This window comes from Mastigoproctus giganteus, chromosome 11, assembly GCF_048544385.1.
Source record: "Mastigoproctus giganteus isolate SK-2022 chromosome 11, ASM4854438v1, whole genome shotgun sequence".
NCBI lineage: Eukaryota > Metazoa > Arthropoda > Arachnida > Uropygi > Thelyphonidae > Mastigoproctus > Mastigoproctus giganteus.
Window position 1 is genome coordinate 22,981,079 of NC_143585.1, and position 14,448 is coordinate 22,995,526.

The window sequence follows — 14,448 nt, forward strand, 5'->3', positions numbered from 1 at the left end:
ATTGCCTTATACAATGGAATAATCACCTCTTTATCATTGCTAAGTTCTTGTATATCACTGACAAGACTCCACAAGCTGCTCTGGCAGCCTTGTCTGCACTGCACAATTACCCCAGGTGTTTTTCATTCTCCACTACCCTGAGTGCAGTATTGTACAGTTGGTTGGTACGTTACTCTGGGGTTACTGCTACCCATATGCAGTACTTTGCATTTGTCAATGTTAAACTTCAATTGCAACTTCTCAGCCCATCTGCCCAACTTATTTAGATCATTCTGCAGCAGCATACTGTGATTAACCACCCTGCCAACCTTTATATCAAATTTGGATATTAAGCCTGATATGTCTTCATCAATATCATTGATAAATATAGAAAACAATAGGCCCCAACACCAAACGCTGGGGGACTTCACTAATAACATTAGTCCATGAAGAGTAGTGTCCATTGATTACCACCGTGTCTTCTCCCACTCGACTACCCCTTTATCCATAGAAGCAACTTGCCCTTAATACCACCCTTCTGAATTTTGTAAGAATATGCCAATATGTTCACCACTTTTTTCCACACTAGAATTATTTTTCACATGCTCCACATTTTATGCAGTTTTGTGTATTCTTGTAAAATTACCATACTGATATAATAAATGTATTGTGACCTTGCTCTCCATAATCACATTTCACTGAATTATTACATAAAAACTTTATTACAAGCAATCTGTTTCAAAAATATGGGTTTCATTTTCCTTACACTCACAGGGGGTGTTTTTTTTTTTTTTATTACAGTTACACATAAAAAAAAAACAAACATTATATACAATTAAGTAATTTTTACCCGCATGTCGGATTTTCAAACTCATATTTACATATGCTGTGAGTGACAAACCAAATAAATATATATACAGATATAATAATTTTTAATTACACCAAAACCTTTAAATAAATTTTTCTGCTTAAATATCGTAATTTAGATATTTCAACTTTGCTGCTAAATAAAGTGATAAATTCTCTCATATATCTAAGAGTTTGTTCATACATTTCAAAATGTATCGTTTTTAAACAAAATATACCATAACTTTTTTTTTTTCTTTTTTTTTTTTTTCAATATCACAAAACAAATGTCAATCCCTCGGCAGCAAATATTTGGTCTGTGATGTCTTGATAATTCAAAAATTAATGAAATAAATGGATAACACCGATCCTTACATAAACTTGAACAAAATATAATTTAAAAAAAAGTCTACAAATATATGTATACTCAAATTAACCCCATTCACATCATAAGTAATAATAATAATATCAATGCATGTATATATATGAATAGTTCCATCTTTCAGGATGTGATAAGCAGCTGATGTTAGAATCATTAATATTTTCAGTCGATTTCTTTAAAGCATTCTGTCTCTAATATAAAGGAAGAATTCAAGTAAATTCTTCATGATTAACTGGTATTCACTGTGTTTGGAATAAGTGAAATTAGAGTCCCTAACCAAAATTATACAAGAAGCCTGTATATACATATATAAGGATGGCAGATTATGTATGGCAAACGAGCTATACTATCAACAGCTTTTTTTTTTTTTTTTTTTCCTTAAAGAGTTAAGTTGAATGGTAAAAAAGTGTGTTTTTGCATATTAATGAATATAATTTTAATAGCATAAGTTTATATAATTCTTAAAAGTTATAAAAATGTTTTTGAGCTTAAGTACTGGTCAACAATATGCTAGAGTTCATAAAGTGGAGCAGGATCTATGCTAATTTCTTCATTTTCCAGATATAAAAAATAAGGTGCACTGCGAGGTCTTAAGCGTGATGAAGTTTCAAATTCAGGCTCTTCGACGTGAGGAAGGGTAGAAATTGGTTTCCATCGTGAAACTGGGTCGGGTTGGTCATGTTCATATACGGTGCTACAACTATGTGCATTTCTAGGACCAATGTATTTTGGTTCTGCATGAACAATCACGATAGGTTCAAAAGAAAGATGGTGATGTAATACTGGTCCGCTTTCATCACTACTTTTGGCACTTGCATTGTCAGCACTACTTAAATGATTATTGGTCAGAAAATTAGTTTCATTTACTAAGGCAACAGTATTTAGTTTATGGCTTGGATGAGGAAGAGGGCTTCCAGACTCTTCAGGACTTGTAGGTATAGTTACAGAACTAAGCACAGTCTGTGGGAAAGCAACGGGACAGCATGGTCGATGGGCTTTATGACAAAAATCACAGTAAGTGGTCAGTTGATCCAAAGACCTAGACTCATGAACAGTGGCTTTTCTTTCCTGGCTGTAACCGTCACCTTGGTGGCTTTCTTGCTTTTCCATGCCATAATTTGATGATGATGATAAAATATTATTCCTCCCTGGAAATGAACAACGCTCAAAATTAGGAGTATCACTTATGGTTCTAATGTCATCTCTAAATCTAACTGCACTAGTTTCTTCATTATAGTCACTCATATTAAGGTTCTCATCAATAAATGTTACACAATAAGCACTTAGATCCTTAAAATGGGGCATTTCTAGAGGAGTTAGGTCATCACTATCATCTATACATCCAGCAGTATTAATATCACTTTGGCCTTCTGGTATAATGTTGGGAACAACAGTATTTCCAGACTGCCATCTGCTGGATGTTCTGCGCCATTTCACACGGCTAGCCCGTGCTGGATGAGCTCCTTCGTCACCACAGCAACATGGTGCAAATTCATCTCCTCTATCAGAAGAATCCTCTATTTGAACTCCTAAACCTTCATTATGTACTACATCAGAATTTGCTCGAGGCTGTAGTGCAGCAGCAAAACTTTCCTCTACTGTTGAGTGAGCATCCACATGGACCTCTACTGGTGTGATGGCTGTTGAGGTAGCATCTCTGAAAATATGAATTAGTAATTAATACATTAACTAATTACTACTTGGAACAGAATACTGAATAGTAATTTACAAGTGGCTATGGACAAAAATCTTTACATGTTAGAAAGCTATACTAATTACATGGTATGTCAGAATTTTCTAGTTGCTTGCTTAGAATCACAAGTGGTTATTATATGTCAATTTAACCTATATTATAGGCCACATATATGCCTATATTGCCATCTGTCTTCATATATTGATAGAATAATATCTGAGAACTGGAGCTGCTCCCTATTATCCAAAAATTAGCTCGTTTTAAACTGTTATTACTCCTAAGCTAAAACAGAACAGATAATGCAACAGTTCTTTCAGCTTAAGGTTATTTGCTTTATGTTGTTTTACAGGTGAATGATGGTGGAGAATTCTTCTATGCTCTAAAGCTACTACTCTATTCACCTAGCAGCAATTTCACTACGCTTTTTTAATATGATGATAAATAACACTGCATGAAATGTAACAGATTTTTCTGCAGTTTCCCCTATTGAAGAAGTCTCCAGCTGTTGTGTGAAATCCCAGTACATCCAACAGCTTTTTCACAAAGACTGCAACAAAACAAAATATTAAACTTTAGCCATATTAATGAAAGGTTCATATGGTGTTTGGTATGGAGCGTGGTACTTCACAAAGCAGGACATGGGCACTGAAAATTGAAGATATTAAAATATTGGAAAGTTCTGAGAAGTGGGTATGGAGTATGATGGAAAACATATGGTTTGATGAAATGAGTTTTGAGAAGGGTGGGTAAGAAGTAGGATGACCAACTCTTGATCAGCCAATTTCGGGATATTGACCTTAAAAAAGTCGGGACACAACCAAAAAAAAATCCTTCATTAGTACATCAGATTACAAAATACCTTGTAATATTAACGTATGTACATGTCCCTTCTTGGTTATTATACATATATAGGTGTATCTTGACATTAATTTTTAAAATAGGTAGGTTGAATAAATTAGATACACGTAGGTAGGTAAGTAAAATGTTTATTCATTATTAGATCAACATCAAACAATTAACAGAACATAGCCGTCTATTATTTTTTAATATAAATAATCATTAGTCTAAAACTAGACTGATAAAATCAAACAACAATCATCAACGGAACATAAAAGCAATGAAAAATCAACATTGCGTATACCAAAATATTACGTATTATTTGTCATCACACAAATAATACGTAATAATAAAATTCTAGAAGTAATTATACCGATACTAAATTAAATTTGGCTGCACAACATTAAAAAAAATATGTAATTGTGTTTAGAAAATTAAACAATTTCAATAAAAGAAACTAAGATTTTTTAAAAATTAAATAGGAACTAAAGTAATCACTTCCTTAATCAAATAATAACTATAAAAATATGTGAAATTAAAAAGCTTGAAATTATATTTTCACATTATGCTAGTTAATGAATTTTTGTACGATCTATTATTATATTTTATATTATTTATTTTATGTTATGTGATAAATCGGGACAAATGGCGTCCTGCCTAGGGTTCTTTCAGGATGCCTCTATAGAGAGCCAAAAATCAGGATGTCCTGCAAAAGTTGAGATGATTGGTCACCCTAGTAAGAAGAGATGGTTGACCAAAATAATCAAAAGGTGGAAGAGAAACTGGATGGGATGTGTTGCAAAGAGAAGGATAGCAAAGGATGTGATGGGAAAAGTTGAGAGGAAGAGGCCCAGAGGGAGAATAAGAAAACCATGATTACATGAATTGAGGCAGGGGGGATGGTGATTATGGGGAAATGAAGAAGAGGGCTGAGACCGGGCTAGCCGAGTGGGTAAAGTACCTGCCCAGCAACCCAAAGGTCGCGGGTTCGATTCCCGCCTCGGGCTTGGAGCAAAGTACTGCAAAAACCTTGGGAGGTGCAATATGGCCACAGAAGCCGATGCGCCAACAACTACCAAATCAAAAAAAAAAAAAAAAAAAAAAGAGGGCTGAGGATATGGAGAAGTGGTTGTTGAGTGTATACACTTACAAACCTGCCTTAGCAGAGAGCTGAAGACGTTGAATAAGTTGCTATATGGCTGGATGGGGAAAATGTAATCCAAAGTCACAGTTAGGTAGGTTATACCTAACCCAATTCATTTTTTTTCCCATACAAATTCTATGGAGAAAAAAAAAGAAAGAAATAATAATTGCTGGTTTTCTATTTGTCTGATTTTAATGAAATTTGAAATGGTTGTTGTTGGGCTTTAGGAGCACCAGCGACTAAGGCCATATTGCTCTGTTCTGCAGTCGATTTTCTGTTTGCTGCACGAGAAACCTGTGTTTCTGGGAGAAAAAAACCATGCCACCCTCGCCTAAGATGGACATTGTGAAAAAGCCCCAAATTTCTCACCTCACTGATGGGACTCAAACTCAGCTCTTTTCCATCTTGTGTGGGGAGGACAGCATCCTACAGTAGAACTCGGATAAGAAATTCCCACATAAGAAGTTTTCCCCTATACTAGGTTTGGTTTCTTAAGTCCCAATTTCAACTCTGTATGTTGTAATGTATTATTTCCTGCTTAAGAAGTTTCCCAGGTAAAAAGCTTTCCCGCATAAAAGGTTTGTGATAAAGAATACATAGTGTATTATTATAATGACAGTTCCCACTTAATACATTTTTTAAATATAGAAATTATTTTTAATATTAAAAAATATTACACAGTATAAACATTTGGTAACTGAACAAGTTAGTGCCAAGCATAATTTTAGTTCGTAGTAAACCACTGTAGTGGGTGAAATGGCATCGTTTTTGATATACATTAATCTCACATTGTGAATGCCTTCACGAGTTTCCCTGATATTGCACTACCTCCAATTAGCAACGCTTCACCAATGGAGAGGACTAATGTTACTTATTCTCAGTGGATACCACCACCAACCACCCAGGGGTTTTGGGCTGATGGTATCCTCCGAGAATCCATTGTCGGAGCTTTGCTTATTTGAGGTAGTTCAATATCAGGGAAACTCGTTGTGAAGGCCCTCACAATGAGATATAATAAAAACGATGCCGTTTCACCTACTTGGTAGTTTACTACGAACTAAAATGATAATAACTTGTTCGATTAGTGAATTTTCCCTAGTCTGAGGCTTTCGGCGCTAAAACCGTTTTAGCAGAAACATTTTGATATAACGGGCTTGACATATTGCAATTGTTTTCATCGATATCCATAATTGGGTACGTAGACTGCATTAAATTCCGATGGTTGTGAACAGTTCAGAATTACTTAGTGGATTGTTTCTCTGTCTTATTGTAATTGTGACCTTTTAAGGTACGTTGAAACTCCAAAGGAGCTCATTCTTCCAACTTGGTAATGAGTTTAATGATCAGAATGTGAAGCAAACAGAAATCCTCAGTTTAAAAATGTTTCCCATAGGCAGAATGAAATATTTATAAATTCTGAAATAGTACTTAAAAATGATCTATAACTTATACATGTGTATCTTTTCATTTTTATTTGTGTAGTTAATAATTCATACCCTTAGGTCACTTTCCCTTTTAAGTTTTCCCCGCATAAGAAGTTCTAAACCTCCAGTCCCTTGAAAAACTTCTTATCCGGGTTCTACTGTATATGTGAATGCACCTAAAAATTTAAACAGTGGCAGCTGTCAAACATCATATTAGCAGCAGAGGATCAGCATAATGACTTTTTATGTGTAGATTTAAAAGCAACTACAAATAAATTAAAAACTGAAACTAATGGAAAAAGATAGTTATATCTAAAAAGCTTGAATGATGAACTTGAATAGCAAATTTTCAGTGAAAAGTTGTGGGCAGGCCTAGAGGCCTTTTCAAGACAACAAGATAAAGTGGTTCTGATAACCAGTTAAAATTGGTTAATCTGGTCTAAAAAGTTAAGTCTGCAAAAATAACATTTTACAATCAAAATTATATTGAAACAGAAGGAAGCAAAGAGGAATTATATGTAGTTATTTTAAATAGCAAAAAGAATTGATTGCAAATCAAGTCAAGGCATGTAGATATAGTTGTGAGAAGTAGCTTTCTTTTTTTGTAACAGATTTCTCTTTTCCAAGACTGGTCGGGTATAGTTTAGCCTGGATAAACTGCACAATTTTAAAATGTATTTACTCAAATATAAGAAATGTAACAGAGAACTATTTGAAATATGTAGCTATTTGATGGAGGAATTAATTTTGTAGTGAAGCATATATCATCATTCCCTGTGGAAGTTATAACTTCAAGCCATGGGGGAGGGGGGAAATCAAAACAGATTAAATAGGGACAATCATCTCTTTGCTCTTGAGATGCATTTCGCAGTTGATAGTTATATTGAAGATGAGATGGCCTAACATAATTTCAGATATACACTAGAATATATTCTGGATGTATCTTGGTTGTGTGGATTTCTCTGATTGTAGTACATAATGTATGTATGGAACATTATAACATAATATCAAAGAACAATCATGTATATATAAAATTGCGACTACTGCATATCAAAGTACCCCCTTTTAATTTAAATTCTAATTAATATCTAATTAATTAGATAATATATTAATTAATTAGTCAAATAGTTAGTTTAATTTAGGCTTCAATTGTGCAGTGGTCTTGGCCTCACAGAAAATAAAATATTTTATTGGTTAAAACAAATTTGTTTTCAATACCAGTACTACTGAAGCAAAAGATCCAGTTATTACACAAATTTATATAAAATTCTCGCACATATGACAGTCAAGAGCATAAATCATATTTTAAGGGTCTGGAATACTTTGTATTTAGCATCATTTCTTGTGGGGATAGACTTTACACATTTGAAAATGATGGTACAGCTACAGTGCGAAGCTACAAATTCTGCCCCCTACATACATCGATGAACAGCCCTGCATTATCTTTAACAACCATACCAAATCAGTCTATTGGACACCCCAATCCCTTGCCTCTTCTGCTGTGGTGGACCTGGCAGCATGGTAGTTGTCACTGTACAAGTTACATTGTTAATAACAGATGTTCGAGAGCCCATATCAGCAGCTTCCAAGAATTTGGTATATGTCCATGTTTTGAAACTTAAAATATCGATTCCTCCCCCCCAAGGATGAATTCTTTGCTCTTCAACTTTTCCTTGATTGATCACATGCATATATATATATATATATATTAGTCTTACATAAAACAGAACTGTCATACTAAATTTATAATTAGTACAAGACCACTTTTTCTGCATGCGCACGCACACATTTAATGCATTCACATTTCAAGGATTAAACAGCAAGTCTTCATTGTCAAAAAAAAACGAGTTTACAGTTTCACTTATATATACAGGGTTTAGTAAGTACCAGCTTTATCCCTCAGAGTTACCATGTGATCAACACTGCTGAAAAAATAACATTGCTATTGTTGCCTACCAAACTTGAGATCTTACAAGTGAGGGATAAAATAGAATATTGGGATAAAAGAAATATTTTGCTAATTGTGATGTATATTTGGTAATTCTCTTCAATATAGTGCAAGTAAATAGGTAAACATAGAAGTTATGGTTAGAAGCCATCTTTACTAGAAGATAAAATACAGATCTGCTGCCTCCTGAAACAGAAAAATTCCACACTTTTTAACTAGATAATTCAAATTAATTATCTATAGTATTAAATCCTACAGTAAACTGCAGAGAAGGGCTAGATTTAAAGAATTACCTGAACTTTACAAGGTGTAGCAATACAGTTCCTGGACTGGTGATGTTGCAGTCATGTTTGAAATAAACAGACGTGGCATGTATTCTTCATCCAACAGATTGTCCAGTAGGCTGACAGGTTGCAAGTAACAACCAGTTTCGTTAATAGCATTAATTCTGTGTCATGATTTTGAAATGGTTCAATGAATATAAAATTTTGCTTTAATCTGCAACAGGAATGTATGAAATGTTAAAAACTGTTTGTGGTGGTGGAATGTTAAGTTGTACCAGTGTTTGAATAGTATAAGAGGTTCAAAGACTGATATGACGATGTTTTCGATAACCCAAGAAGTGGGCATCCATCAACCTTTCAAAGTGAGGATAGAAGTTGCTTGTTTTTTTTTTTTTTTTTTTTTTTTAAGGAGCATTAGCAACTAAGGCCATATTGCTCCGGGTCATGCGGTGGTCATTCCCTGACCTTTCCGCATCCTCCGTATTTGGTGGTGACGGGCTCGAACCCCGGTTTAATCAAGAAGCGTGTGCTACGCACTGCTGCTCCTTCCCACCTGGCTACGGAGGCGCCAATAGAAGTTGCAAAAAAGAGGGAATAATGGCTTTTGGTTCATCCCACAGTGCCAGTTCTGCTTACCAAAAGTGGCCCACTGGGCACTCACATCCACAATTTCATACAGTAAATTGTGGCAAGAGATCATTGTTTGACCCTCAGAATGATGGCTGGACAATTCATCAAATTCTGCATGAAGATTTAGGGTAAAGGAAGGTCTGTGCAAAATTTGTGCCTCACAGATGAACAGAAGCAAGATTTGTCAAGACAATCTTAATTTTTTTCAACTGTATTGTCACTGGAGATGAGTGTTGGGCATTTCATTACAACCCAGAGTCAGAGCATGCAGTGGAATTTAAAATTATCACCAAGGGCCCAAAAAGTTTTTTTGCTTACAGAAGTCTAGAATCAAGAATGTGCAGATCATGTTTTTGACAAACACAGGGTGATTCACAAGGAATATGTACCTGAAGGGGAGAGAGTCAATGCTGTGTTCTATGTACAGGTGCTTCAAAGACTACTGAATTCCTTTTTTCAGGTGAGGCTATTTTGAGAGAAAGGCAGCTGGTCCTTGTTGCATGACAATGCCCCCACTAATTCCACACTTGTTGTGAAGACATTTCTGATGGAACATGGCATAGTACAGATCAACTATCCGCCCTACTCTCCTGATTAGCACCAGTGGACTTCTTCCTCTTTTTCAAGGTGAAAACTGTCCTCAAAGGAAAAGAGATTTCAGGCATGTTGAGGCCATAAAGAATAATGTGACTGCTGAACTGAACATCTCTTTGGATGTCTTCTTTTCAGAAACTTCTAGAACAGTGTAACAGATGCATTCAATCATTTAGTGAATACTTTGAATTAAAAATAAAACTATTCTTGAGCTCCTTCACTTTGTGTTTTTTTATTGCATCAGTCTGGAAACTTCATTCTCACACTTATGTTCCAGGAAGAAGCTCTAACTGTCCCTTTCATGTTTTCCTTCTTCCAAAATATTTTCACAATGTGGCAAAATTACTTTTTGTGTATTCTCCTTATTAGGGCTAGTATTACTTATGTTAAATAATATAACTGTGTTATTTTTCCAGTCATACAGTTGCTCTAGGTTACAAAAAAAATCAAATACCTTTATAGAATGAGTCCCAATTGTTTACATGACTTGAAACCAATGATAAGCAGCCATTTATTCTGAACAATGAGAATTTAATTTTTGAAACAAATTCACTAAATTTTATTCATGCATACGATATTAATTTAGTTAGAAGTTCCTGCTTGATATTATTAAGAATTCAAGAATTGGCCATATTTTTTTCCATATTATTGAAAGAAAGAAAAAACTGATGAAAGAAGAAGGAAAAACCTGTTGTACTGCTGAAATGTATAAAAGCATTGTTTAAAGTACAGTGAAAAATATTCTTTTACTCTTGCAACTGTAATAATCTCTCTCCCTAGAACCAAAATTAGAACTATAGTTTCACGGGTTCAGAAGTTAAATTCTTACCACGTTTGCAGTCTATTCATCTTATTTTTTAAATAACTCATTAAAAATTGTAACATTTTCTAAAATTTTACTCTTCAGAAATGGCTGCTTTTGTAGTGAGAATCACGGCAAATACAATTAACAGTACCATGCTATAACTACAGTTTTAGGTTGGTATTGCCTAAGTTGTTAATTGTACTTGCTAGACTTAGTTTCATAATCTGCTTAGTCTTCATGTAGCCGAAAAACCTAGTTAGATTTAAGAAATTAATATATCTTGGATATGCACTTTTTTTTTTTTTTGCACAGAGATAAATTTCACTGGGAACAGCAGAACCTATAATGGATTTATCTCTAAATGTTCTTTTTAATTATTTATTCAGTATGGATTTTAACAATTTCTGCAGTTCCAGTTCCTATTTTTTCACCTTTAAATCACAGCATGATGTATATAAAACTCTAATTGAAACGATTAGAAATATAAACATAAGTACACCTTATATGCATCAACTTGTACATTGACAAATAATACTTCCAATTTTTAAATGAATGACATGTCAAATAGTTAACATTAAAAAAAAAAATTATGTATAATTTAATCAAAGGATATTTGTCAAAACAAGGACTCATTTATGCCTGTTACCCACTTGTAGTTACTTTATGAAGTATAATTAGTAGTTTTATAGCTGAGCATAACAAGGCCCATCATATATACTTGTATCCATTAAAACAACTAGAGGTCATTGTTTGTTTAACTGGAGGAAAAATTCTGCTCCTCCTACTAACCAACTCCATATCAAGTAAAACATCTGTAAAAACTCCTTGGCAATAGTAAGGAATAAGGGGACAACCCTTTACCATACATCTTTTATGTGATCTGTTACTAATCTATATCAGTGAGTGCATCTACTCTTCCAGGTATACTGTAATTACAATATTTTTTTTTATTGCAATTGTATATTGCCAATATAGTTTTTATATTAGTTTTTTATTATTTCAAAAATTCTTTATTTAAATAATAAATGCATACTTTAAATATTAAAAACCACATATTAAATGTACTATTATAATTACAAATTGCAATCATAATAGGTTTCTAATGCAGAAACAGCTTGGGGGAGGGGGGGGGGAGAGTTAGTTGTTTATTGTTTGTTATTTGGTTTTTAGGAGCATTAGCAACTAAGGCCATATTGCTCCGGGATATGCGGTGGTCATTCCCCGACCTTTCCGCATCCTCCGTATTTGGTGGTGTCGGGCTTGAACTTCGGTCTAATCAAGAAGTGTGTGCTACGCACTGCTGCTCCTGCCCACCTGGCTATGGAGGCGCCGGGGGGGGGGGGGGGGAGTTAGGCAGCAAAAGCCATAAGGTGTCAATATATCTGTGTCTGTAACTGCATATATTCTTTGGTTGGATTTTTGGTTTCTAATTAAGCTTTCTTATGCACCAGGAGCTCATATCTGGTGAGTAATTATGGGTTTCATGAGTATAGGTTTGACACAACTGAAGTTGTGTGGGAGATCAAAATTGAGAGTAGGAGTGTGCTATAGGCCTAATGACTCTGATGAGTATAATAAGGAACTGTACAGGGAAATAGAGTGGGCCAGTAAATCAGAGAGTCTTATAATGGGAGATTTTAATTTCCCAGATATTGACTGGAATTTGGGGGCTGGTTACTCACACACTAGCAGGGCTTTTGTGGATTTATTGGATGATTGTTTTCTACATCAGCATGTTCGGGAGGCAACTAGAGGGAGTAATACTCTTGATTTGATTATCAGCAGTGATTCTTCATGCATTAAGAATCTGCAGATAAATGAACCACTAGGTGGCAGTGATCACAGTGTGCTGAAGTGGGATTTACTGAAAGAGGTAACTACCATTAGGGGTAAAGGGAAGGGTTATTGCTTCCGTAAAGGCGACTACGATGGACTGAGACAGTATTTAAATTCTATACAGTGGGACCAACTGATGATGTTACCAACAGCAAATTCAAAATGGGAAGCATTCAAAGAACATATCTTGGAAGCTACTAGGCTTTACATACCAACTAAGAAATATTGTTCAAGGTTTAGGCCAAAATGGATGTCAGATGAACTAATGAGGCATATGGCAGAGAAGAAAAATGCATGGGATACTTACAAATTAACACATGACACAGAAGCCTATGATAGATACAAGTTGATATGCAACCAAGTTACAAAGGAGGTTAGGAAGGCAAAGGCAGATTACGAGAAATCCTTGGCAAGGGATGCAAAGAAAAACAGCAAAGAGTTCTTTACTTATGTAAACTCTAGAAGGAAGGGGATGAATCAGATTGGTCCACTTGATATTGATGGGTCAACTGTTGATGATCCTGCTCAGGTAGCTAACAAACTAAATGAATATTTTGCATCGACATTCACACATGAGGAGTTATTCAGCAAGGGGAATGCCAGAGGTGTATTGAACTCTAGCAGTGCTACAGAATCTTGAAATAACTGGGAGTAAAGTGGAGGAGAAACTGTTGAAGATAAACACAAGAAAGGCACCCGGGGTGGATGGGATCTATCCAGTTATATTAAAGGAGGCAGCAAAGGAAGTAAGCAAACCCTTAGCCATAATTATGAGAGCTTCCTTGGACTCAGGGGAGGTACCCATAGACTGGAAATGTGCAAATGTGACCCCAATTCACAAAGGAGGATCAAAGGCTGACACAAGTAACTATAGACCTGTGAGCTTAACTTCTGTTCCAGGAAAATTAATGGAGGCACTGGTTAAAGAAGCACTGCAGGATCATTTAGACAAGACTTCAGTTATAGCTCAGACACAGCATGGTTTTGTTAAGGGGAAGTCTTGCCTGACCAACTTGATTGGATACTATGATGCAGTCACAAAAGAACTGGATGCAGGGAATAACTTTGATATTATATACTTGGATCTTAGAAAGGCTTTTGATACTGTTGCACATGGAAGACTGCTACACAAATTGGAGCAGTGTGACATTGGAGGCAAATTGCTGCTATGGATAAAGGGGTGGTTGAGTGGGAGAAGACAGAGAGTGGTAATCAATGGACACTGCTCATCGTGGACTAATGTTATTAGTGGAGTCCCTCAGGGCTCAGTGTTGGGTCCATTATTGTTTTCTGTATTTATAAATGATATTGATGATGGTATATCAAGCTTAATGTCCAAGTTTGCAGATGATACAAAGGTTGGCAGGGTTGTCAAGGACACTACTGACACTACACTGCTGCAACAGGATCTGGAAAGGTTGAGCAGATGGGCTGAGAGGTGGCAAATGAAGTTTAACATTGACAAATGTAAAGTACTACACATGGGAAACAGCAACCCCAGGGCAACGTATCAACTCTGTGGTACTACACTGAACTTGGGGGTGATTGTGCAGGCAGATATGAAGTTCTCTGAGCAGTGCAGACGGGCTGCAAGAGTAGCTCATGGAGTATTGTCAATGATATACAGGAATTTTTCCAGCAGGGATAAGGAGGTGATTATTCCATTGTATAAGGCAATGGTCAGGCCACACCTAGAGTACTGTATACAGGTCTGGAGGCCTCATTTCAAGAAGGATGTAGAGCTGCTGGAACGAGTACAGAGAAGGGCAACAAGATTAGTGAATGGAACAAAGGGGTGCTCTTACGAGGAAAGGCTTAAGTTTTGCAAATTACAGTGTCTGGAGACTAGGCACCAGTGAGGTGATCTGATAGAGGTGTATAAAGCCTTGAATGGTTTAAGCATGCTCAATGCTGATGGGATTCTTCCTCTAGCTCAGAAAAATCACCTGAGAGGGCATAAATTCAAATTGAGGAAAGACAGATGTAGGATAGACGTGCGGAAATTTGCCTTTAGCCAGCGGGTGGTTGGTTGGTGGAACAGACTGC

General features: G+C 35.7%; 1 protein-coding gene across 1 annotated transcript in view; it reads right to left on the reverse strand.

Annotated features, from left to right (window-relative positions):
- Positions 1-1,665: 1,665 nt before the first annotated feature.
- The window catches only part of LOC150077779 (E3 ubiquitin-protein ligase RNF19B-like), a 233,072-nt gene continuing 220,289 nt past the window's right edge, over positions 1,666-14,448 (reverse strand). Inside the window, exon 12 of the mRNA XM_090385368.1 lies at positions 1,666-2,864. Coding sequence (XP_090241494.1) covers positions 1,718-2,864 — 1,147 coding nt within the window. The 3' untranslated portion in view covers positions 1,666-1,717. The remainder of the gene's footprint in view (positions 2,865-14,448) is intronic.